At 43.2% G+C, this 27,990-nt stretch overlaps 1 protein-coding gene across 5 annotated transcripts in view; it reads left to right on the top strand.

Annotated features, from left to right (window-relative positions):
• Positions 1-27,990, top strand: part of LOC124618663 (carboxypeptidase Q-like) — an 88,454-nt gene that overhangs the window by 21,303 nt on the left and 39,161 nt on the right. For all 5 annotated transcript variants that reach the window (XR_006980051.1, XR_006980052.1, XM_047145370.1 and 2 more), the window contains exons 4-5: positions 2,174-2,414; positions 12,299-12,481. Coding sequence is in view for 3 of the 5 variants with exons in the window: in XM_047145370.1 (XP_047001326.1) it covers positions 2,174-2,414; positions 12,299-12,481 (424 nt within the window). In the remaining 2 variants the exon portion in view is untranslated. The remainder of the gene's footprint in view (positions 1-2,173; positions 2,415-12,298; positions 12,482-27,990) is intronic.

Below are 27,990 nucleotides of genomic sequence, written 5' to 3'. Positions count from 1 at the left end.
TAGATCCGGCCCCAAAGGAATGTGGGACAATATGTCCACATTGCCATGTTTAAATGTAGGTCAGAAATGAATTTGGTAATTGTAGTGAGACAAGAATGACATCCAGTGTTGTAGATGGTGATGTCAGTCAAGGGTGTGTGAGGGTTAAACAAGGAAACCATAGGTTCATGATCAAAAAAAGATGAAAATTGGATTTGGAAAAAAAAAAAAATATAATGGAAATTTCTTGAGATAATAAACTATGACTAGGCCCTCTTTTTCCACCCAAGAGTAATGCTTCTCTGCCCCTGGCAGGAATTTATGGTAATAAGCTATCTTCTCTAGGAAGGCCTGAAGCTTCTTCATGGATGGGGGCCGAGGCCTGGCAGAGGGCGAACTCCATCCCACAAGACCTCAAACTCCCCCAAATAAACAATAAAAGGTTGAAAAAAACTGAATTTTCATGAGGTTACACCATAAGCCTTTGCACTGTAAGACAATGTGCACATATTTTTCAAGTGATCACCCATAGAGGAGACCGTGAGAACTGTATCATCCAAATAATTAATGAAACCAGAGACAGGCATAGTCAGTTGTTCTAAAACTCGTTAATGAGTATGAGTCAGCACTGCTCCACGTGTATGTAGTTGTGAGTCAGTGCTAGGTGGCCCAGTGGAGACTGTGCCAAGTGCACACTTCCAAAGATGGCCTCTAGTGGCCGGCTTTTGCAGATAGTTTACAGTTGAATTAAGTACTCACGAGGGGCAACACTACGCTCGGCACACACACACACACTTTCACACACACTAGTAGCAGGATACAGCAATAGCAAGGTAGAAACTCAGGGTGTATCTCTTAAATCTGGTGCATTGCCTGTCATTACAAATAATGTATAATTCAATGGAACACATTGTGAGGTGTCAAGAGATAATTAATTAGGCAATGAAAGGCAAGGTAGGAGGTAAAAATTCAGGAGATCAAGCAAGGCTTGACAACTCCTACAGTACTAAGCAGGTTCAAGTGGATGTAGGTTGCATACATGGAGAGATTTGCACGGGATAGACTAATGTGGAGAGCAGCATCAAACCATTCTTCAGACTGAAGATCACCACAACAACAGTCTCCAATTAACTAATTATTTCCCAAAAGGACTTTTTTTGTAAAATTTACAAACTTGTAACTAAATACTGATATCCCTCTCCTTTCATATTGAAGTGGGAAGTCGGGTGTCTCTCTACAAGAAATGATAGTACTATAAAGAATTAGTATACATGTCACTTGTTACTTATGTTATTGCTCTCTGAACTGTTGTGAAGGTAATCATTTCATAGCATTCTGTCTTAAATGTCTTCATTGATGACTTCGCTCTGTGTTGTTTATGAAGAAATTTATTTTGGAAAATTTGGGATTGAGATGAGAATGGAGAATATGAGATGCTGTTCTTCTTTCTGCACACAAAAATATAGTGCAAGGTCTTCCAATATTATGACTACACCAGATATATTTAAAAGATGATTTTCTGTGGTGATATTCTTGGATAAACATTTCAAGGATTTCTTGCTTTGTATGTAAACAAATTTGACATGGCAAGAAATCTGTGAAACAATTACCCAGTATATCTCAGTTATTTCTACCTTTCTGTTTGTGTGAATTTCAGACAAAAACCTTTAATGGCTGTTTACTTATCTTATGTCCTTTCTTTCCTTTTGGGTATTGTAACTAGAATAACTTTCTATAATTTAACAACAAAGTCAATCAATTTGTGACAAAATAATATAATTGGATAGGTAAAAATTCTACTCGCCAAGTGGTGGCAGAACACACACAATAAAGAAGGCTATAATTAGGCAAGCTTTCAGAGCCAATGGCTCCTTCTTCCGGCAGAAGGATTGAAGGGTAAGGAAGTCTGGTAAGTCTTCCGTGACACACAGTATTGAGTGACTTTTCCAAAATCTGTCCCCTTTCCTAAACCTCTCCAGTCCTTTTCCTTCACCCCTCTTCCTTCCCCTTCAATCCTTCTGCCTGAAGAAGGAGCCACTGGCTTTTAAAGGTTGCGTAATTGTAACCTTCTTTTATGTGTGTGTTCTGCTTCCACTTGGTGAGTAATTTTTTATCTATCCAATTATATTGTCTTTCTATAGTTTACTTGCCAGAAGTTACAGTGATGTCTCTCTATATAATATTTTACTTTTAGGTGATAAATTGGTGATACATCTCAAGATGGAAGCACACACTCTTAAGCCAGCTACATCACGAAACACAATTGCAGAAATAGTTGGCAGTTCAGAGCCGGAGAAAGTAGTTGTCGTCTCTGGTCACCTTGATAGTTGGGATGTAGGACAGGGCGCCATGGATGATGGAGGTGGAGCCTTCATCTCATGGAATACTCTTGTTATACTGAAGAAGCTTGGTCTGAGACCAAGGAGGACAATCAGGTATGCAAGAGGTATTATTGATGAATTTAAATGTAAGATATAACAGGTAATTAAAGGGATTTTCAGAACTGAAAATTCAGTCATTTCATCAAGAAAATGTTTGTTGTTACACTCAAGTAATTGTCATATTGGAATAAAATTTTTTTCACGCATTAATAGAAGACATTTGGTGGACTATCTTATGCAACTGTGTTCAAAATTGTAGTTGGGATTATGCCGGTACCACCAATCGAGAATGGGATGACTTGATTATTGTGGCGTACCTAACAGTTAAAGCTTGTGTAGTTGCTCTTTCAATCAGCATCCCATACAGGCTAACCAGTGGCATCTTTACCAATGGTTACTTGTACTTAAGGTACATGGGCTACTCAAGGGTCTGTTTTAAAAGAATGGCTCAAGGTAGTCAAAGGTTTGAGCCGCGTACATCTGCTTTCATGCCCCATAGCTAATACAAATATATTCAGATTTGATTTAATACTTGATTAAATTATTATAGATTCTCAGAGAGCTGAAAAAGTTATCTCTCAGCTTGTCTGACACACTGCCAGTTTTGGTGCAACTTCTGCAGAAAGGCCAAGCGAGCAACAGCTGTCCACATTCCCAGCTTTGGGATTCACCTATTTCATAAAATAAATTTCTACAATACGTACGGCTGTTGGTAAATTATTGCATCAAGAAATTACCTGTTTCTGACGACGCTGCTCTTCTTTGTACCTGGACTTGCCCATACCGGTCACCTAGCCGGGCCTACTGTGGCATGCGCTAAATCCTGAGCCCTGGGCCTGCTAGCATTCAGTTGTACAACAATTTCACTTCCCCTTACATCACCTCCAGGTGGCCAAATCGCTCTCCTACAAAGCATAACCTTACATCATACTAATCAGGATACTTCTCCATGTTTTTATTTTGCTTGACGTCCCTAAATTTCATTTCCCACTAAGCGGATGCAACATTTCTTATTACACAGATTGCTTCTGACACTAACAATATGTGAAATATTTGCATTTCATTATATGGTGCCCCTGAAGTTGCTAAAGACTCTTTTGTAAGTGCATGGCAAGCACATACCCTGTAGTTATTGCAGCACCTACTTTCTTTCTTGTGCTGTAATCTCCTATCCCAAACTAGCTTTACTTCTTGTTTTTTCAAGTATGATGTTGATGTTGCTATGTCCTCAGTTTTGCTTTCTTTCATTGGCATCCCCATTCGCTTCCCTCACATCACTTTTTGGTCAAAGCAAGTTTGCCCCTATCCTGGGTTTGACAAACATTTTCAAATTATTTTCTGTAGTATTTATTGACTAGGAAGAATGCCTAAAAGAGCATGTAGTGCCTACAGTGTTGATGACCCTCTATGCACAATAACTCTATAGACTCATATATGCAATTAAAAGCAAACACAGTAGCCAATCCAAAGTGGTGAGGTCGTTATGGACCCTTGTGGTAGAGCCTCCTGATGGCACAGAGATCACACTTCTGCTAGCACCCCATGCATGCCAAGGAAAAGATACCGGTCATACTGGGGCATCGAAACTCCCGGCAGTAACCATCATGCCAGATGATGTATCCTGTGGCATGAGAGAATCTTGATCAGATTGTGTGGTATCAGGCCAGGCATTTTGCACACGAATCATATCAAACAGGACCAACACAATGGCCATTCTCATTTTGCCATTTCGGCAGACAGATCTGCATATTTCATTGTGGAAAGTTAGTCTTACTGATTTCCCTACCATGGCTATCCCATGGGAAGAGGAACAAGCCAGATGACTGGGAATTAACAGTTTACTAGTATCTGGTGTGTACTAAATCAGATAGAGATACTTCTATGGTGACAAAGCCATTATTTTCTGTGTTACACGTAGAAGATAAATTTGAAGAAGTTGACTGATTGGGAAAAATGCATGATGGAGCACTATTGATTAAGGCCTCCTCCGCTACACAATCTCAAGCTCTTGACACGTATGAATGATGGGTGATCTACCAGTGACTTGCCCTATATAGAATCTGAATTGGTACAATGCGTTGTCTTTGACAGAGACCTTGCAGTCCAGACAGACAAGCAGCTGGAAGCTAATCTCAAATGGTGAGTGTGCGTTTTGTCTGACACTTACAGAAAGGTCCCAAGGATAATTGAACATATATAGGTGCATTCATCTTAGCCTTTGAAGGAAATGTGCTTCCAGAAAAAGCTTAAGTTGCGGTGTACATGAAACTTAATGTCCCCACCCATGAGGTGTTTAGATATCTCCAATGTTTATCCTTTGGTCATATGTCATCCCGCTCCACAGCAAATCCAAAATGTGGAAAATACAGATGACCACTCCACGAAGGTTGTCCTTATGAACATCATGTTTGTGTGTCAATATAAGAATAATGTACTGAGGCAAAAAAAGGGAAAAAAAAGTGAATGCCTGTATCCGTCAACTTGATGAACAATTCTGCAAAAGTCATTGCTTTCACTCCCTCCCACACCCCATCCTCCCCACCAACCTCAATTTTTTCCAAACCAGATATGAAACTGTCCTCCACTCTAGTGGTTGCCGCATCATTTTCTCCCACACTCTACCTCTTCTGCATCTACTTGTGACGGGGCTCCCTCTCAGGACCCCTCTCCCTAAAAACTCACAGATCAGAATCCTCTGCCCTCTCTTCATCTGCCCTCCAGACTTAAAGTAAGTAAGCACTTGCAGGAATCTGGGCCACCATAAGTAGCAAAAAATAGAAGAAGAACAACAACAAGGCTATTGTGGTGACTCCGAAGTTGCCGATACCCCTCATCCTCCCCCCCTTGCCTTGGATGCTGAGATAACGCTTGTTGATGTTGTCGCACTTGAACTGGTGACAGACAGTAGTTGTAGGATGTGAGCGGCCCTCCTGCCTCCTTTACCCCAAACCAGGACACCCTCAAAGTGATGATCCAATGGAACTGTAATTGATACTACTGTAACTTACCGCAACTGCAACAGCTAATTTGTCTTATTCTGCAGTCTATATTGCCCTTCAAGAAACTCACATCAGTGATAACCATTCCCCAATGTTTTGTGATTACCGAGCAGGTTGGAATCATATTGGCCCCTGTAGGGGAACTGGAGGGATTTGCAGGGTGACTGCAAACTACGTCACCCATCACCATTTGTAATAATTGTCTGTCTCTAGGAAGGGCCCCTTATTTCCCTTGAGATTCCAATTTGGTTTTACAGAGAGTACTCTACTGCATTGGCTCCTTTATTTAGCTTGCACTTATCGTGAATCTCTTGCCCAATGTAAAGTCCCGAGTGACTGGAAAAAAGCGCAGGTGACGCCTGTATATAAGAAGGGTAGAAGGATGGATCCTCAAAATTACAGACCAATGCCCTTAACATTGGCTTGTTGCAGGATTCTCGAACATATTCTCAGTTCGAATATAATGAATTTCCTTGAGACAGAGAAGTTGCTGTCCATGCATCAACACGGCTTTAGAAAGCATTGCTCCTGCGAAATGCAACTTGCCCTATTTTTGCATGATATCTTGCGAACCATGGATGAAGGGTATCAGATGGATGCCATATTCCTTGACTTCCGGAAAGCGTTTGACTCAGTGTCCCACAGCCGACTCCTACGGTATGAGCATATGGGATTGGTTCCCAAATATGTGAGTGGCTCGAAGACTTCTTAAGTAATAGAGCCCAGTACGTTGTCCTCGATGGTGAGTGTTCATCGGAGGTGAGGGTATCATCTGGAGTGCCCCAGGGAAGTGTGGTAGGTCCGCTATTGTTTTCTATCTACATAAATGATCTTTTGGATAGGGTGGATAGCAATGTGCGGCTGTTTGCTGATGATGCTGTGGTGTACGGGAAGGTGTCATCGTTGAGTGACTGTAGGAGGATACAAGATGACTTGGACAGGATTTGTGATTGGTGCAAAGAATGACAGCTAGCTCTAAATATAGATAAATGTAAATTAATGCAGATGAATAGGAAAAAGAATCCTGTAATGTTTGAATACTACATTAGTAGTGTAGCGCTTGACACAGTCACATCGATTAAATATTTGGGCGTAACATTGCAGAGCGATATGAAGTGGGACAAGCATGTAATGGCAGTTGTGGGGAAGGCGGATAGTCGTCTTCGGTTCATTGGTAGAATTTTGGGAAGATGTGGTTCATCTGTAAAGGAGACCTCTTGTAAAACACTAATATGACCTATTCTTGAGTACTGCTCGAGCGTCTGGGATCCCTATCAGGTCGGATTGAGGGAGGACATAGAAGCAATTCAGAGGCGGGCTGCTAGATTTGTTACTGGTAGGTTTTATCATCACGTGAGTGATAATTTCTTTTGTGGATGTTGCGGCTTTGCTACCTTGGTTGCTTCATGATGATGTTTGTGATAGTGAACACTTCTCGGTCATCCTATCACTTTCCTTTCACCGCCACAATGGGCTCATCCAAGAGCCAATTGCCAGTTATGTACATCTGCTGTAACTTTCAGTCTTGGCCTGTGAGATAGCATCAACGAGATTGTGGGCAATGTCACCAGTGCAATCACCCGCACTGCTGGAACTGCTTTTCCTCTTTCTTCAAACACACTCCGTGACTGGGTAGTACCCTGACGGATGGAAGACATTGCAACAGCTATTTAGGATCATTGTAGGATCCTGCAATGTCTTAAGCAGTATCCTGCACATGCTGCCCTCTATACTTTTAAACGATTTCTTGCTAAGGTCTGCTATCCTATTAAGCATGGTAGGAATGAGTGCTGGGAATGCTTTAGTCCCCTCTTCAGGAATTTATGCCTCTTCCTCCCCAGTGGGGGCCACGTCTGTAGTCTTCTGGGCCTCCAAAGATCAACAACTGTTCTGGGTCTTGTCCTTCAGGCTGATCTTTTGTACTGATGTATCAGTTCTTACTTGAACACCTTACAGCTCAAAGACAAGTTGAAGACAACCGTCTATGTTTCAGCCCCTGCTAAGCTGAATTAGACAATGTCCACTTGCACTAAAGTGACCACCACCTACGTTCGGCATCAACGTGCACTAACTACTCAAAGATGGAAAGTGGCAACACTAGCATTGGAAGATTATAAAGCACGTTTGGGGTGGGGGGTGGGGGGTGGAGGGAGGGAGATGTGGAAAACAGTGCAGTCATTGTCGCAATGTTTGATTTATGTGAAATTCAAAACGACATTATCATTGGCCTTTGGGCTGAGGGCAGAAGTGTTATTTATTTTTCAACGCCGCGTTTCGCATTATTTAGGCATCTTCAGGTTATCTTTTCAAGATGGACGCAAGAGACACCAAGATCTGCATAACACGTTTGCGTTCACAGGAACGAGTAACAGAATTCTGTTATAGGCAGATCTTGGTGTCTCTCGCATCCATCTTGAAAAGATTACCTGAAGATGCCTAAATAAGGCGAAATGTGTCATTGAAAAATAGAAAACTAAAATTGCAACCAAGACTGTTTTTAACAAATACTGTTAAGCACTGTTTTGCTGTATGCCACATATAGATTGGAAGAATTTCTACAGCTAAGTTTGCAAACTGTTTATGTGCTGCCGTGGTTAAAGTATACTGTGCATGACAAAATGGCACTATCCAAAACTGATGCCGAAGCAACTGTGGTGCACCACAAATGATAGTTGAAGGGGTGAATGTCAGCTGCGGAGACGTGTACAGGTGAACGGGCATGCAACGGACTGCCCACATGAACCAAGGGCCTGCCAACTGTGTCTCCTCAACGACCATTTAGTGAATGTTGTTGCATAAGGACACTGCACTAGACATCTGGTTCATGCACCCAATCTGACTGTTGTTCATTGAAAATGAAGGCTGGAGTTTGCACTCTTAACACTGCATCTGGATGTCCACTGAGTGGCGACAGGTGGCCTTTTCAAATGAATCACATTTTATGCTCCACCAGACAGGTGGCCATTGGTGTTTACTATGTAAAATGCCTGAAAGCAACGGGTACAGGCCAGAGCATGGAATGTTATGGTCTGGGGAATGTTTTTGTGGCATTCTCTGGGTGTTTTCATCATTCTGGAAGGCACAGTGGATCAACACAGGTATGCATGTGTCCTGGGGGACCATGTCCGCCGACATATGCAGTTCGTTTTCTCCTGGAATGACGGTACATACCAACAGGACAGTGCAACATGCCACCCACCTCCCAATGTACGTGCGTAGTTTGAGGGGCACCAGGATGAGTTTACCCTACTCCACTGGCCACCAAATCCAGTCGAGAATATGTGGGATCACCTTGACCAGGTCTTTTCACCACGGATCCTCAATCAAGAAACCTAGTGCAGCTGGCCGTGGCACTGGAGTTGGCATGGCTGCACAACCCTGTCGAGACCTTTCAGAACATGATTGACTCTCTTCTTGCACATCTTGCAGTGGTCTGCAGTGCAAAAGTTGGTTATTGAGGCTTCTGACAGGTGGTCACATGAATGTGATTGGGCAATGTATAATGAACCTTTCACTTACTGCGAACTGCTTTAGGCTCTTGCCTCATTTTACAATGCGGCCCCAGGCATTGATTCTGTCCAGTCAGATGATCAAACATCTGAATGTTACTCGAAGGCTACATCTACCCTGAGTCATCAGTATTTGGCTCGAAGCTGCATTCCCTTCACAAAAGTGAGATAATATCATTGTCCCAATCCAGCCATGTAAAAACACAACATCTGTTGTCAGCGATTGACCGATTAACCTCACCAACATGCTCTGAAAAGTGCTTGAAAGGATCATTGACCACAGGTTATGCTGGGTTTTTGAATCACAGGGTGTTTTGTCCCCCTATCATTGTGGTTTCTGGGAGGGATGATCCACAATCAACCCTATGGTTAGGTTGAAAATGGAAAACTGACAGACTTCCTAAATGCCAACACCTATCAGTCTTTCTTGACCTACATAAGGCATTCGACACTGCCTGGCACCCTCACTGGGGCTTTCATGGCTCCCTGCTGCTTTCTATTCATCACTTTTTATCCCACTGGTTGTCCCAGGTTAGGGTTGGTTCTTCACTCAGCTCTCCATAGGACCATATCGCCATCAATGGGCTAAGGATGTCCATTGAATGCCAGCTCCAAGCGTCATCTGAAGGGCCTCAACTTGGGCCCTTTCCTATGGTTTCAATTTTCTCCAACAAAAATGTTGATCATGCATTTCTGCCATTGTACCTTGCTCCCTCCTGACCCAGAACTCTACTTGAGTTTGCATTGCTTGGACGTTGTTGTGCTGTCCCATTTTTTGGGCCTCCTCTCTAGTAAAAAGCTGACTAGGTTGCCTGTATTTGTCAACTAAAGACTGACTGCATGTGGAAGCATAGTGCTCTTTGCTTCCTTGCTGACACCCCTTGTGAAACTGATCATGTTACTCTTCTCCATATTTCTAGTCTCATCCTGACTGGCCTATGGTTGCCAGGTTTGTGATTTGGCAACACCTTCAGCTTCGAAATTGCTAAGCTCGGGTGATCAGCATGGTGTTTGACTGGTCACTGGAGCCTTCTGGACTATTCTCATAGACAGTCTCCATGCTGAAGTGGGAAACTTCCCTCTTCAACTCTGACTGTATCGACTCTTGCTCACTTGGCAGTCACCATTCAATCTCATCATGCAACTTTTCACATACTTTTTGCATATGAAGGGTATCAAGCTGCTGTGGCCACCTTCTGTTGGGATTACCAGCCTTTAATTAGGACTGATATGATCCATGGTCCTAATGTTTGTCACCCCCCCCCCCCCCCCCCCCCCCCCCGACTTTCCAGCATCTGTTCCTTTCAGTTGTCCAAGAATAGGTGCTACTGTCGTTTACAGTGACAACTCTAAAACCATGAATAGTACAGGATATGGTTTTACACTTCCCGCTAGTCAGGAACAAAATTTGTTGTTGGAAACATGTAGTGTTCTTACATCAGAGCTGCACTACAGTTTATTAAACAAGCCTTCCTTGGCAGAGTTATAATTTAAGATGACTCAATGAGGAGTCTCCCGATCAATGATCACTGTGACTCATACCACCCTGAGATAACTGCTATTCATGACCTTCTCTCTGAGCCTAGTCATACTGTCTGCTCAGTTAAAGGTAACTCTAGGTCCCAGGTAATGTGAGTATCCCAGGAAATGAGCTGGCTAATCGTTTGGCAAGAGAAGCGATTATTCCCCCCACATTTACTTTGATGATCCCAAGCATCGATTTGTGGATGCAAATAAGGCCTGTGCTCACTTGCAGATGGAACAACATGTAGTAGCTTACTGACCCCTCTAGTGAACACTACACTATCAAGGAGACTACTGCTGCGTGGCTCTCCTCCTGTTCTTCATAGAAGGAATCCACTATCCTATGTTGCCTCTGCATCAGTCATACCACAGTAAATCATAGTTTTATTTTATGTAAAGAGCCACCGTGACATTGTGATCATGGAACCTTACCAACAGTAGCCTGTGTTCTGATGGAATGCCACCTTCTCCTAGCCCTCAATGCCAAGCATGAACTTCTGAATTATTTACCTCTACTGTTTCACAGACAATTGAACTGATTCTTCATTTGTTCTGTGGAAATGGTGGGGTAGTTACAGTTGGGCATCTCTTGCTGCATACTGGGTGTGTGGGACTCTTGACTCTACCTCCTTTGTCAGCTGCCTCTTTCATCTGTATTTTACTCTGCTTTAATTGCTTTTAGATGCAGTATGTCTCGTTTTTGGCCACACCCTGATTTCTGTTGTAGGTTTAAGAATGATGAATGGTATTGTTTTCTTGACTAAGTGACTTGTTTTCCCAGCATATCTCATTTGTCACTTCATTTGTTATAGGTTGTACAGCTGAACTCTCATGTTGTCAGTTCGTTCATTCATTTGTTCATTCATTGAGCATAATATTCTGTAAACTGCATGTAAAAACGCAGGAAATCCAGGTTTATGTCCTGGTCTGGCACAAATATTCTTTAGTCACAATACATTCATTACATTGGAGTTCAACATTTCTGAGGATTACTTTGCTATCATTTCATGTCAGTTACATGCACCATTGATTGTCGAATGACTCTTTCATTGAAATTATGTGGAATCAGTCAGTTTACAGGATATGTACACATGATTAGTGTTAACATTAATGAACACATTACCATTTTATTCCTGTTCATGCAACTAAACTGAAAAATTAGTTCTCTGTGTGCCGGTTTTTACTGGCTGCTAATTTTTTAAGTAGAAATTTGTCATTGGTATAGAAGATGTCCAGGAGAAATGATTTTAAATTGCTTGCTTTGCTGCCTGTCAGACATTTTATATTATTGGGCAAATGATCAAAATTTTTATTTCTGCATATTGAACTCCTCTTTGAGCCACTGGCAGCTTTAACAATGGGTAATGAAGGTAATTTTCCCCTCTGGCATTGTAGGTATGTACATCAATGTCCTTCTCAAATTGTGACAGATTATTTATTACGAATTTCTCAGAAAACACGAAATTTATTAGCACAACTAAAATACCTAGCTCCTTTAAGAGAGATACCTACATGACGTTCTTGGGTGAACACCACATATTATTCTTATTGCTTGCTTTTGTGCAATCAGTACTTTTTTTCTAAGTGATGAGTTACCTGAGAAAATTATTCTGTATGAATTATTGAGTGGAAATGTGCAAAATTTATCAGAAGGTTGATACATTTGTTCAAGATAAGCAATTATACAAGGTGCAAAAGTAGCTGGACTTAGCTGTTGTTGTTGCATCTTTGTTGATTTTGTCTACATTACCTCTATTCATTTCATGCCGGTGAAGTTAATTCAGTTAACATGGGAAAAATTATAGATGCTATTGTTTTTGCACATTGATTTGCTTAGTAAACTTGGCTTACATAAAATGTATTACTGTGTATAACTACTATGACTTTAGTTAAGAATTTTCTCCAGGTGTATATTGTGGACTGCTGAAGAAGAGGGACTGATAGGAGCACAAGCTTATGTTAAAGCCCACAAAAATGAGACTAGAAACTTAGATTATGTGATGGAATCAGATGAAGGCACATTCCTACCAATGGGACTTTCATTTTCTGGTTCTGAAAAAGCTGGATGCATTCTTCAAGAAGTACTTAAGTAAGTGTCTCTTATTGTAAGTAGGAATAGAATGTAGGTTATGCATGTTTTAATTGAGTTTCTGTCTTGTGTTACTAACAAAAATACATGGTTGAAAGGATAAGCTGGTACCCAACTTGTTTGGGGAAAAGATAGAACATTAAACAAATGTTAGGTTGTAAAACTCCAGTGCTTCTTTGGAGTAGGAAGTTTAAAGTCAGAAGCTGAGATGTTTGCAATTTGAACCTGGCTCATACACCGTAGTGACCCTTGTCTTGGGGGAGGATATACTCAGACCGGGGGATGTGCTCTGAGGATGAGGGTCAGATCTCAATGTTCTCTTCTGCTGTTACTTTCCTGTTGCTGCCCCTGCTGCATTTCTCAAACTGCTTTTGCTCAGCTGAAGTATGATTCTTCAAATGTAGTGTTGCAGCACATGGCAAAAAGAACTGGCTGACCTTGAACTACTGCTGTGTTACCTTTATATACGTTGTCATCTTTGCAAAACATAAAATAAAAATAGTGTTCCACAACGTGTACATCTTCGTTCACAATTAATGGAAGGAGTAAAGATAATCTATTACCATGTAGCTGAGGCTTTAAGCAGCTGACAATCGTATAAATGTGATAGAAACCCGGAATGAAACTATCACTCTGTAGCAGAGTGTGTGACATTTCGAAATTTTTTGCGTGATAAGCCATGTGGCAGAATGTGATTTTAACCTGGAACCTCACCTTTTGTGGACAATACTCTCACTGTTTCAGCTATCCATGCGCAATTTGGGACCCATTCTCAGTGTTTCAATTTTTTTAGTGGGACTAGCACTCCAGCGAGCAAGGATGCTAATACCCTGTACGTAATACTTGGATGTGCACCGCAGCACCAGGGCACTGGTGTGCTACAGTTTGAATATTTTGCCAATGGCATTTGTGCGGGTATGCCACCAGAGGCCGCCTGTGTTGGGCCACAGTACTTGTGCCTTCCGCAAAGCCGTCTACCGGAGCCCTCCTCTTTATAAACACGATGCAGCAGGCACTCACCCTTGTATTGTGTTCTTACTTATTGACAGGAACTGCTTGTATCATTATCTGCATTGTTTCTATGTTTGTGTCTATGTTCTCAACTATGGTTTGTTTGTATCTAGAAGAAGAAAAAACTTAGGTTCATTGTGGCCATTTTTGTGCCTTACAGTACGACACAATTGGCAATGAGTGTGGTGTTCACTCATGTGTGCTCAGTCTCTTTGGTTGTTCCTTCAGTTCTTCTATTCACAAAGGCAGTGCTTTGATCTGTCCTCAAGCAGCAGAAGGCTCTAACGGTTGCTATCATGAACTTGTCGATCACTTTGATACACAGGTTTCCACACTGTCTGTGTACCGCCACCTTTTCCCCCTTACATTGATTTGGCCAAGGACTGGGAAGCTTAAAAGAAATGTCTTTTCCTTTCTTAAATTTCGCCTTGCATCGAACAGTTGTTTCGCCATCCCTACTCCAGCAACGTGCGTTGCTTTTGTTCAATGAAATATGTAAGTTGTCCACTTATCACCATAAATGCATGCATGTCATTGCAGCTTATGTAGATTCTAATGTCATAAACAGTCCACCATTCCTACTGGGTCCAGACATCTGAACTCCATGGTCACAGTTGGAAATGTCGGATTGTTACTGATGCTCATCTTGATTCCTATGCTGATTCTATGGTCCATGATGAAATCATTCAGTTGGCTCCTGACAAGGAGGTGCTTCAGTGCCTGCTATAGTGCAAGAATCCATCTTTGGCTGAAGCATTAAATATTGCTCAGTCTTTTGAGGCATCTCAAGCTGCTGGTGATCAGATTGAGGCTTGGTGCAACATCAGCACGGTAGTGCCTGTTCGGTGTCATCAGGCGTTGGTCATTTCTCAGTGGGAGGATGATGTGGCAGCTATACAAAAACGGATTCCATGCCATACTGGACTGCAACATTCAAAGTAGTAGCTGTGACAACCACAGCAACAGCAGTGCTCTGCACTCACATCTTGACCATACTATTTCAAGCAATCTGGCTGCATGCCCTAAGCACTGAGCGACTTGCAACAACTGTAGAAAAAAAGGACGTAAAGCATCCATGTGTCATTCCCAGCCCCCTCCTGCAGATATGGACATGGATGTTAATTGTGTATCTCCAGTGCTTACGTATCATAATAAACTGTTTATTGAGATGCTAGTGATGGACAAAGTGCTCAGCCTACAAGTGGACATGAGTGCAGGCGCGACTTTACTGAACTCGCAAACTTAGGTGGATTTGGGATCTTTGGCATTGTCTCCGGTTACTTGATGTTTAGTGAGTTGCAACAAGCAGCATATACCAGTTTAGTGGCAATTTACAGCTCCCACCATATATAAATCTGTGGTTCGTTCCTTGACTTTTTAGTAGTGGACAATTCTGGTACTGCAAATTTGTTTGGTCTGGATGCTTTGGTTTATCCATTTCGGAAACGGTGCACATAGTTTCCAACTAGGTCCCTTAAGAGCAGTTGGATTCTATTTGCTCTGAGCTCTCGTCTCTTTTCTTGGGTGGGTTAGATTGTGGCACTAATATTGCGGCCCACATTAGCCTGAAACCTATGGCGTGGCCGCACTTTTTCTGTTCATGCCCTATTCCGGTGGCTTTGCATGATTAAGTGAAATCATAACTGGATAGGTTGATGTTGTCGGGGCTCATAAAGCCTAATACATCGAGTAAGTGGTGTAACTGCCCCCGCCCCCCCTCCCCCCACTGCCTCTACCCCCAGATCTTTGTGATTGTTAAAAAACCAACTGGTCAGCTTCGCTTCTGTGAAACTTTAAAGTTTCAGTTAATGCTCAATCTATCATTGACACCTTCCCTTTGCCCCCTCTGAATGAGTTACTTGCTAAGCTCGCCAGGGACATTTTTTCGCCAAAACTGATTTATTTGAAGCCCATTTACATGTTCCGCTGGATGAGGATTCTAAACAGCTCCTTGTGATTAACACATCCTTTACCTTCTACCAATATCAGTGCCTCCCATTCCATGTGGCTAGTGCCCATGTGACTTTACAGTATATTTTGGAATAGTTGACATGTTCATACTGGGGTGCATCAACTGTCTTGATGACATTATCATGATGGGTGCATCCACAGAAGAGCATTTACATAACTTACACCCCTTGTTCATGGTCTTAAATACTGCAGGGTTGAAATGCACACTTTTTCAACCGTCCATTGTGTATCTGGGGTTTGAGATTTCTCAAGATGGTTTTAAGCATTTACATCACCTTGTGACTGCTGCCACAGCTGTGGCACACATTACAAATGTCAAAGAAATCTAAGAATTTTTAGGTAATATTACTTACTATCACAAATTTACTCTGGGTGTGACTGCGTTGGCCGATTCCCTCCACAAGAATGTTTCTTTTCAGTGGACACTGGCCTGTGAGCTCACATTCACGCTCTTGAAATCTAAATTACATTCTCCTTGTTGTTTGGCTGCTTTTCATCTTGGCCATCTGTATTTGGCAACTAAAAGTAACTTTGTTGATGATATCAACTTCAATATTCAAAAGAAAATTCCTGATGAAGAGAGAATATCCAAATTGATCGATACAATGCTAAAAATTGAAGAAACTGTGAACTTCCCTACGGAATTTCTAAACTCTTTGCAAGTACCAGGAATGCCATTACACTGACTTCTACTTAAAATTAGATCTCTGATCATACTACTCAGAAACCTCAACTCACCAAAACTGTGTAATGGAACAAGGATGATTGTCAAGCAGCTATCGAATAACATCATCGAAGCCAAGCTTGCAACTGGAAAGTGCAAAGGACACATACTATTTATCCCCAGATAACCACTGATCTCTACTGAGCTGCCACTCCAATTTAAAAGACTGCAATTTCCAATCAAATTAGCCTACCATTTGACAATGAATGAAGCACAAGGACAGACTTGAAAATATTGTGGCATCAACCTCAAAGACTCCTGTTTCTCTCACAGCCAACTATACGTAGCTTTGTGTTGAAAAGAAAATTCAAAAAATTTGTACGTATATACTGCGGATAACAAAATGAAAATGTTTATAAACAAATATTGTAAACATAATATGTTTTCAATCATTTTTTTACCTCTTATACTTTACAGTTCATTCTTTTATTCCAACTATCACACAATCTCATATCAACTCCCTTAGTGAAGCTGGTACCCCAGCCAGTTATATGAGATATTGAAAACCAAATTTGTTGACCCTGGAAGATGTTAAGTAGAAAATGTTCAACTGGGACCGTGCACTCTGAAGCATGAAGTGAATTAGATGTTTAGTAATATAGATCATTTTTAACTGTTGATACATCCTGGCCTTTCCAGTCCTCACTGGAATGCTAATTATACCAATATTATTGACAGCAACAAGTGCTTGAGGTTCTTGTTCTGTTTGGTGATGCCTTGAGTTGTACTGTCTGTGATGTTTGGGATTCCTAGTTTTCTGTTACAGAGGAAACCAGTCGTATTACTAATTTTTCAGATGGTGATTACAGCACAAATATAAAAATCTATAAACTTTATAATTACAAGGAAACGTAGTATCTGGGCATTTCTTACCTTGAAGAGGCAAAATTCCATAGCTGCTAGACATATTTAGACATACACAAAAGTAGAAGAAACCATCATAGCTTTTGGATTGTTAGTTCCTCCTATGGGGGAGGTACAAGGATAGTTTGGGTAACATTAGAAACAAGCGCCAAGTCTGTCAGACTCTTTCCTTCCTGAGGATGGATTTAATAGTTCTGAAAGCTAGGATAGTTTTACTGTCACATGTGTCTTCTCAGCAATACTTCGATTCTCGTTCTTGAAGGTACTGGCCAGCTGTTAAAAGTCCTTGTAATTTTACAGTTTATTCAAATGAGATTTTCATTTTGATAGAGGAAAACAATAAACTGAACATTATATTGCTACATTAACAGACACCAAAATTACAATATTGCAGTGCCAGTGTTATTCTGATGACTGTGCACTGCGGCAACCACAGCCATTACTAAACACATCAGATGAATTCGCAATTGTGAATAATGACTGGAATCAGCTGTAGAATGGAGTGACGACAATATAAACTTGTGCCAGACCGGGACTCGAACCCGTATTTCCTGCATATCGGAAGCGGTCGCCCATCTGTGCATGACTCACGGCCAGACCCAAACTTCTATATGTCGTCAACCATATGTTGACCTCAGAATTTTCCTTTTTAAAAAAGGGAGAAAGGGGGGGGGGGCAGGAGAGTGAGAGAGAGAGAGAGAGAGAGAGAGAGAGAGAGAGAGAGAGAGAGAATGAGGAGGCTCAGTGATTAAGACACTGGGCTCACATTTGGTATGAGTAAGGTGGTCATCCAGATTTAGATTTGTGGTAGTGCCCATGCATTGTTTAATGCAAGTTACAGGATGGTTAAAAAAAAAAAAAAAATAGCCATATTGCTGACTTCCCTCGCCATCCTTCTCCAACCCAAGTCATGTTCCTCTTCCCAAGACATCATAGTCAGTGGAATGTCAGATACTAATCTTATTTATACTGATTTTTTGCTGATTTGAGGAGAAGTTAATGCACTGATGAGGTGGGAAATGTCACAGTGTACCAGTATAAGAATTTATGTGTATAATTGTGTTTTAAATTCCTGCTGTGAAGAAGACATTGTCCCTAAAAACCAAAAAAATCTGTACTTCCTATGTACACTTAACAGCAAAAAAAAAAAAAAGGCCAGGGCGTGATGACACACACACACACACACACACACACACAGAGAGAGAGAGAGAGAGAGAGAGAGAGAGAGAGAGAGAGAGAGAGAGCAGATTGAATGTTCAAATAGCAGAAACAGCGCTTCGTTCCAACAAATATGAGACCCAAAGGCTGTAAAAGTTTCAAGACCGTGCTAATAAGGGCCATTCAGGCTTAACTAAGAAAGAGGCAGCAATTTTACCAACCTCCCCCCCCCCCCCCCCCTCACTTAAGAACACGTATCTTAAGTCTTATGCAACTTGAAATGATAACTTTGCACATTTTGAGATGAAGATTAAAGCCACAAAATTACCTTTCATGAACGTATGGTCTCATGTGTTCAAGGAGATTATTATTCTGTCTATTTATGATAGAAGAGTGGATTGATAATCTGAAGATACAGAGTTCAATGCTGTATGTTTCCTTTTTTTATCTTTTGGATGAGTTAACTAAAATGGAAAAGACTGCAAAATGACAGACTTTACAATCCCGTTATTAAAATGCTTGTGTAGGATCCAGTGCAAATGTTGATGCTGTGAATTGGAGTTTGACAAAATAATCTGTGGCAAAAAAGTTTCCAATTTCTTCATGGGGTTTATAATATTATTCAGGCTTTGAGCCTGCCCGATTTATATCTTGATGAGAATTCTGCATCACAGTAAGTATCGCATGGATATGTCTGGGGTTATTTACAAATGAATTTACAACAGATTCACTGCTCATGGAAGAAAGAACCAGAAGGGGAAGATGAAGGAGAAGATGAGGTGAGATGCAATCATGTGGTCAGCCTTTATGACAACAGTACTACAGTACACAGAGCTGTGGAAGAAGTCTTGAGAGACACTTTTAAAAGTAGTGGGACACTAATTGCTGGTAACAAACATAACAGATAAACATAGACGAAGAAAACTAGCACATCACTGAATGTCATTGCTCATGCCATGGATTAATTTCGAACCGTTAATCTATGGTTAACTGTAATATGCTTGTGGTGCTGACAGATTGTAACTGAGGTGTTCTCAAAGGGGTTTATGATTTATGTCAGACATATCATGTTGATCTGACATTGATTTATATTTCTTGTTGAGCTTATGATGTCGAAGGTGTCAACCACATGGACTGTCCTCCAATGTGAGCCTAGCTGTGCTGATGAGGTGACATGCTGTCCACACAAGCCACCACCTATCTGGCACATTTATGAGTTTTGGTATCTTTTATCCACTAGCCAGCAATTAAGTGGGAATATTGCTAGACTTGAGGTCTGGACCCAATAAATGCAAGATATTTAGGACCAACAACAATAGCCTGACATACGTTACATATATGCCTGCAGCAGATATTTCCAGTACATATGATTTCTGTTTCCTTTTGTTTAAGGAATTCAATGTCAGACACACATGTGGTACAGTGGTTCATATTCTCAAGACTTGCATTCGATTATTAGGCCAAACAGTCATTAACTGTGTTTTATTGTAGCCATTATTACTCACTGAGTATGTGAAAAAGACAACACAAACACTGTCTGAAAATCATCATGCCTTGGACCAAAATCAAATCTGCTACCATTGTCATACCACCTTTGTTCCATCTGTTCCATCTGCTAAAGGAGTTCAGCCAGACTTCTTCTTTTTATTTAGTATATGCATTTTAAAGACTTTGGTCTTGGATACATGCCTGCTATTGACGCTAACTTCTGGCATTTAGCAACTTCACATTATGGCTATCAGTTATTTGTTCAAATTCAAGCAAGTGTCTTAACAACTAGGCCAAAAATGATTATTCAGGGACACACGTAGACGAGCACATATGCAAGACAAAATTGTCCATATCATGGATTTGAATGGACAATTTGCATTTCAAATACAGAAGGACAAAGGAACTAAATATAATTTCCCTGTGCCTGGACATGGATGTTTATCAGCAGTTTCCGACTTCTGAAGTTTAGTGCAGGCAGCTGTCGAGCAGTGACTGGGTGGTCGCCAATTTTGTAGTTCAAGATAGAGATGTGGAAAATTGTATGTAGAAGCAGCTTTTGTTGTTAACTGAAGGCAGCATTTCATGAAAATAACTAGTGATCAAAAGGAGAATGAGCTCTGATGTGCGTGATTTCGTGTGACTCTTGGATCTTTCGTGCTTTGAACATTGGTATTCAGAATTTTTCGTTGCTCACATTTTTTATGACATTGTACTGTTTTAGCTGGGAGTTAAGTAGAGACAGTGAAATGGAGACCTGTATAATGTATGTTTCCAGTTCTGTGGTAGTAATTTGGAAAATTAATGTATGCAGGTTATTACAGAGTTGATAGTAGTATGAAGGTGGTAATTTCTTTTACCTTTGTTTGATGGGTGAGGGTGAGGTTGAGGTTGGGAAACGCAAGTGTTGGGAGTTATTCCAGGTATGTTGATAAATTTTTCTTGCAACAGCGTAATTGCCTTACATAGATTTGTGCCTCACTGGGTGGGCATTGATGTTTGTCACAGGACCAGAAGATGCAAATGTAGGAAATGTCTGTTGCATGTTTGTTTGTCACTTAAGGGTAAATCAGCTAATAGGTGAAATGAACTTCCCGTGGTGCCTGAATGTTTAATCTGTTCCATTCTCATATCATTTAAAATTTTTGCTTTAACGTTTTTCAGCTTCTTAATGGCTTTCTCAAGTTCTTCCATGGCAATTCCAACTAGGGGACTGCTAATCTCTCTATCTACTTATTCTCTTATGTTAAATGTATGCAACTGATATTTGCTCAGTTAAGCGAGAGCCAATAAGCAATAGTATGAGGAGACAGATTGTTTCCAGTACGTGTCTTGAATGTAGTATTCCACCTCTGCGGTAGCCTTGAAAAACTAAACTTCTGATTACACATCAACACCAGTAGCTCCCGTTGTCAAGTCCAGTGCTTGTGCACTAAATAACTACACTTGCCTTCAGGGGCCGAATACTGATGATGAAACTCAACACCCTCACATAGAAACAGATCTTATTCTTGTTGTCTTTCAATACCCGAAATGACTTTGGTCAATCGCTAAGAATCCCAAATGTCAATTTTTTATAAAATGATATACTACTGAAAAAATCTGCATCCATTGGCTGCTAGAACCTCACTTCTGTCCCCAACGAGGGACAAAAACTGATTTGTCGATTCCACAAGTTCCTAGCAGCCCCTGTAATATTTTTAAGATTTATGCCTTTCGATAGGTGGCACTTTTGGTGGCAGCTACTATAGTAATGTCTCGTATTTCTGCACTTACTCACAACATAAGTTCTGAAGTCGAAAATTGCTGATGAACATCCATGCCCAGGCACAGGGAAATAACATGTAATTCTTTCAGCCTTTCCGTACTCGAAATGTTGCTTGTCCAATCTCCACAAGTCTCAAATAGCTGTCTGGAGAAACTGATATGCTGTTAATGAGTGAAGATACTGCAGACACCAGGTAAAGATTTGTTTTAATTGATCAGCAGCCTCTGCTTCAGGTGCAACTAAAAATTATTGCATTAATCCATCATGGGTGAACCTAGTGTTCTAAGTCAGGATATTGCCATTGACAGAATATTGTCAATATTTAAAAAAATAAAATAAAGTGAAATAAAAAGTAATGAATGAATGAAGACTATGTGGTGTGTGTGTGTGTGTGTGTGTGTGTGTGTGTGTGTGTGTGTGTGAGAGAGAGAGAGAGAGAGAGAGAGAGAGAGAGAGAGAAGGGAAGGAGCTGAGGGGGGGGGGGGGGGGGAGGGGGGGGGGGAAGGGTAGATGTGCGAAATAAAGTATTGAAAAGTAATCTCATAGAAAAGTATGTCACTCTTCCTTAGTTCCTTTTTGTTATAACCTTTAATCACTAATAAATTGCGTGGATATACAAAAGTAGAAACACTAGCGGGTTACATGTTACTAACTCCGTATCTGTCATTCGACTGCCGTGCCGTGATATGCGGCCGGCGCCGTTCATAGCCAGGTGGCGCTCCCGCGCTCGGCCGAGCTGCGGAGCGCCTCTATCGACGTGTTCGCGTACTAACGTAGCGGCACTTTTGAATGTCATGGCACTGTCACAACACTTTTCCCCCCTTGAAAAAAAAACACTCACTTCCTTGGAGACACGGACAGTGCGGAGACATCCATGGCCTCTTGGGAGGCCCCGAGAAGATCCCGCGGAGAAACACGAGAGTATGGTCGAAAATGTCCAGGACGGAAGCTTGCGCGTGGAACGTGCCTCCTGGACGAGATGATGGGTGAAAACTCCGGAGCAGCATCCATAGGTGTCGTGGACCTGGGGGTGTGCTCCAGCGAGATGGGTCCCGGAGAAGGCGGCGTCGCGACTGGGGCCGGTTCCGGCGTACTCGGAAGCGGGTAGCGACGGCAGCAACACGCCCGGAAGATCGGCAGCAACGACAGGACTGGCTTCTCGGGCTGGTGGAGACGAAAGAACGGGCGGTGGTACCGGCGTGGCCACCACTCGTGGGCGCATCTGGTCGTAATGGCGAACAACCATGCCGTCATCCGTACGTATTTCACAAAGCCGGCGGCCGCGAAGAGCCTGGACCACCCCTGGAATCCATTTAGGGCGAGATCCATACCCCCGTGCCCACACGTCGGCGCCCACCGGGTATTTTCCCGCACTAGGGACACAGTACAAGGCCTGACAGGGTGAAGCAGGTGCAGTAGAGTGCGCGGTTGGCGGCCATGCAAGAGTTCAGCAGGGCTGCGATCACCCAGAGGCGTGAAGCGATAAGAACTCAGAAATTGCAACAGAGCGTCATCTGTGGAAAAATCACTAAGGAATTTTTTCATTTGGCTTTTGAAAGTGCGGACAAGGCGCTCGACCTCCCGATTCGATTGCGGATGGAAGGGCGGTGCTGTAACATGATGAATCCCTTGTCCAGTACAAAAATCACGGAAGGCCTGCGAAGAGAACTGAGGGCCATTGTCCGTGACAATCGTGGATGGAAGACCTAGCGCAAAGATTTTGGACAGAGCCAGCGTCGTCGCCGCAGTGGTGGGCGACGGACATCGAACAACAAACGGAAACTTCGAGAAGGCGTCAATCAACAGTAGCCAATAAGTGCCGAGGAAGGGGCCGGCAAAGTCAGCGTGCACCCGTTCCCACGGCTGCGCCGGATCAGGCCACGGAGAGGGCAGAGTACGAGGCGCAGCCAGTTGTTGAACACACTGATCACACGCAGCGACCATGTGGGCGATGTCCGAATCAATACCGGGCCAATAAACGTGCCTGCGGGCCAGGGACTTAGTCCGAGCAATCCCCCAATGGCCCTCATGCAATAGTTTGAGAACATCTTTGCGAAGAGAGGCGGGCACCACAACCCGTGGAGATGCGCCATCTGTGGCCAGAAGAACAACTCCCTCACGAACAGACAGACGAAGGGGCAAGGCATGGTAATTGCGAAGGGGATCCGATGCCTGGCCCTTGGTCCTGTCCGGCCAACCCCTCTGAACAAAACCGATCACCTGACGCAGGACCGGGTCCCGAGCAGTAGCCGACGCGACCTGCGAACCTGTAAGTGGAAAACCCTCGACCGCATGACGTTCTTCCTCATCAATGTGGAAACAGAGTAGTTCATCTCGATCGAAAACCGGGTCGGGGCCCATCGGCAAACGCGACAACGCGTCAGCGTTGGCGTGCTGGGCCGTGGGGCGATAGTGAATCTCATAGTGAAAACGAGACAAGTATAAGGCCCAACATTGCAGGCGGTGAGCTGCCTTATCCGGAAGCGACGCCGAGGGGCTGAACAGAGAGACCAGCGGTTTGTGGTCGGTGATGAGGTGAAACTTAGAACCATACAAAAAAACGCTGAACTTTTTTAGAGCATAAATGATAGCGAGCGCCTCCTTTTCTATTTGAGAGTAACGCCGTTGGGCATCGTTGAGGGTCTTGGAAGCGTAGGCGATGGGTCGTTCCGACCCATCCTCATACCGATGGGCGAGAACAGCCCCTAGGCCATACTGTGACGCGTCAGTCGCCAGAACCAAGTGCTGACCCGGACGGAATGTGGCAAGACAAGGCGCCGACTGCAAATGAGCCTTCAGGCGGACAAAAGCCTGCTCACACTCTGCGGACCAACAGAAAGGAACGTTTTTGCGTAACAGCTGATGCAGAGGATGAGCCACCGGCGCCGCGGAGGGAATGAATTTGTGATAATAAGCAACCTTGCCTAGAAACGCCTGAAGTTCTTTGACCGTAGACGGCCGGGGTACAGCGGTAATGGCCGGAACGTGCTGTCGTAGAGGACGTATACCCTCACGGGACAAGTGGAAACCAAGATACACAACGGAGGGTTGGAAGAACTGTGACTTGTCCAGATTGCACTTCAACCCAGCTGAATGCAGAACCCGAAACAGTGAACGCAAATTGCGAAGGTGCTCCTCAGTGGAGGCCCCCGTGACAACAATGTCATCCAGGTAGTTGATGCAGCCGGGAACGGAAGCCGTGAGCTGTTCCAAAAACCGCTGAAAAATGGCCGGCGCGCTAGCGACGCCAAATGGTAACCGCTGGTACTGATACAACCCACAAGGAGTGTTGATGACGAGAAATTCCTTGGAAGATGCATCCAACGGCAACTGATGGTACGCCTCCGATAAGTCAAGTTTGGAAAAGAACTGGCCCCCAGCGAGCTTGGTAAATAACTCCTCAGGACGGGGAAGGGGATAAGTGTCAATGAGGCTTTGAGCGTTGACAGTGGCTTTAAAATCACCACACAATCGCAGACTCCCGTTTGGTTTAGAAACCACCATGATGGGCGATGCCCATTCGCTGGAGGTAACAGGAAGGAGAATCCCCGAAGCTGTTAACCTGTCTATCTCAGCTTTGACAGGTGCACGCAACGCCATCGGAATAGGGCGTGCCCGGAAAAACTTAGGGCGAGCCGTAGGTTTAAGAGTAATGTGGGCTTCAAAATCCTTGGCACGACGCAGACCAGCAGAGAACACGGACGAGAATTCAGAACACAAGCCATCCAGCTGTTGATATGGAATGTCCTCAGATATGAGGTGCACATCATCATCAATGGAGAACCCGAACAACTGGAAAGCATCATAACCGAACAGGTTTTCAGTGCCCGCATGATCCACCACATAAAACGTGAGGGGCCTAACAACAGACTTGTAGGAAGTGGAAGCATCAAACTGGCCAACGATAGGAATTTTCTGCTTATTATAAGTTCGTAGATTTCGCGTAACTGGAGACAAGGGAGGGGAGCCCAACTCCAAATACGTGCGAGAATTAATGAGAGTTACTGCAGAGCCAGTGTCCACTTGCATGCGAATGTCTTTATCCAGAACACGAACAGTAACAAACAACTTATTCGTTTGGGAAAGTACACAGTTAACATCCATGTCCGATGCCTCGTCCTCGTCGACAGGAACTTTAGGGGACTGACACACAGAAGCAATGTGGCCTTTTTTCCTACATGAATTACACGTGGCCCAACGTTTTGGACACGCGGCTCTATCATGTTGTACGAAACAACGTGGACAAGAAGGAAGGGCGGAACGAACCTGCTTCTGTGGTTGCTGTTTTCGCTGCGAGCGTGGCGGCCCAACGCGACGTTGTTGACGCGAGTGCACCGCCACCACATCGTCGTTTCCCTGTGAAACAGGCAAATTGTCCGTGTTGAAAGTGGTGTGTACAGCGCCTACATCACACCACGCGTCTATTTGCGCACCAGCAGCGTGAGACACTTCAAACGATTGAGCGATGCTGAGAACTTCCGACAACGACGGGTTTGGCAATTGTAAGGCACGTTGCCGAACTTCTTTATCAGGAGCAAGCCGTAAAATAGCGTCCCTAACCATTGAATCAGCGTAAGACTCATGATTAGTGTCCGTGACAAACTGACATTTCCGACTCAGACCGTGTAGTTCCGCCGCCCAAGCCCGGTAAGATTGATGGGGCTGTTTACGACACCGGTAGAACGCCACGCGGGCGGCAACGACATGGGTGTTTTTTCGGTAATAGCTAGACAATAAGTCACATTTCTTGGAAGGACAGAGAGGCAGGTTCCCGCAGAGGGGCTAACTGAGATAGCAGCTGATAGATCCGTGGGGAAATCCAAGAGAGAAATAACGACTTACACATAGGAGCGTCGACAACGCCGAAAGCCAAGAAGTGTTGCCGCAAACGCTTCTCATAATCCTCCCAGTCTTCAGCGGCCTCGTCATAAGGAGGGAACGGAGGCGGAGAAGAGGAAGACAGACGATGAGTAAGCGACGTCGACAACGCCTGAATAGCAGCCGTCAGCTGTGTTTGTTGTTCAATAAGCGCTTGCAGAAGCTGTTCCATGTCTGCCCCGACACGAACACACAATTCCACAACGCAGGAAAAAAATATCCGACCTCGTCGCCAAAAAGTGTTATAACCTTTAATCACTAATAAATTGCGTGGATATACAAAAGTAGAAACACTAGCGGGTTACATGTTACTAACTCCGTATCTGTCATTCGACTGCCGTGCCGTGACATGCGGCCGGCGCCGTTCATAGCCAGGTGGCGCTCCCGCGCTCGGCCGAGCTGTGGAGCGCCTCTATCGCCGTGTTCGCGTACTAACGTAGCGGCACTTTTGAATGTCGTGGCACTGTCACAACACTTTTATCATAAGCGAGAGAAAAAGGGATAAGGGAAGGATGTTCTCAGAACGAAGAATGGGTAATAAAACTGGGGATTGAAAAAGGAACTGTTACATAAGTATTGGGAGAAATGAAGGAGGGGAAAAGTAAAAGGGGAATGATGCAGAGGGGATTTTACAAGTCAAAGTGTAATTTCAATGATAATACGAGAGAAGGAAAGTTGCTACTCACCATATAGCGGAGATGCTGAGTTGCGATAGGCACAGTAAAAAGATTCACACAATCATAGCTTTCGGCCATTAAGGCTGAAACGTCCCCTTTGAACAGTTTATACAAGACTGTACTTAAACTGACACACAATATTTTGTTAGCGCAACGCAATCTGACTTTCAATAATCCCTACAAAAGAATGGGCCCTGACTAACAGTAAACTATACCTTTCACAAATCACTTACCTCACAAAAATCTTCGCTACTCAAGCTACTGCAATACAGCGAGCGCCACTACTGCCAGCTAAATAAAAGATTCAAACTACGGAAGGCACTAACTACTGATAGGGATAGTTAGCAAATGAAAGATATTAATAGAGAACAAACAATGTATTTACCTTGATATCATCATATATAAATATAGCAGTTCATGACAAATTTCAAAACTCCGCCATCTCTCTCCCCACATCCACCACTGCTGGCGGCTCACCTCCAACTGCGCAACGCTACGTGCTGTTCACATCCAGCTGCCCAACACTACAATGGCGAGTATTACAACAATGCAAAGCAGCCACAGACTGCACACAGCACAGCCAGTGATTTTCATACAGAGGTGGCGTTACCAATAATAAAACCTAAACAGCCTACTTACATAGACACAGCACAGCACAGCCAGTGATTTTCATACAGAGGTGGCGTTACCAATAAAAAAATCTAAACAGCCTACTTACAAGGCCTTTGTCAGCAGGAGACAGCTCTCTGAGATTGCAGACGTGTGTGCAAGTTGCGCTTGCGTGAGTGTGTGTCTGCGTGTGTGTATGTGTGTCTACTGCTGACAAAGGCCTTAATGGCCGAAAGCTATGATTGTGTGAATATTTTTACTGTGCATATCGTGACTCAGCATCTCCACTATATGGTGAGTAGCAACTTTCCTTCTCTCGTATTTTTACATTCCATCCTGGATTTTCCATTGTTTGATTCAA

This window comes from Schistocerca americana, chromosome 1 (assembly GCF_021461395.2).
Source record: "Schistocerca americana isolate TAMUIC-IGC-003095 chromosome 1, iqSchAmer2.1, whole genome shotgun sequence".
In the NCBI taxonomy this organism is placed as follows: domain Eukaryota; kingdom Metazoa; phylum Arthropoda; class Insecta; order Orthoptera; family Acrididae; genus Schistocerca; species Schistocerca americana.
The sequence above is the reverse complement of the archived record's forward strand: the minus strand, read 5'-3'. Positions and strand labels throughout refer to the sequence as shown.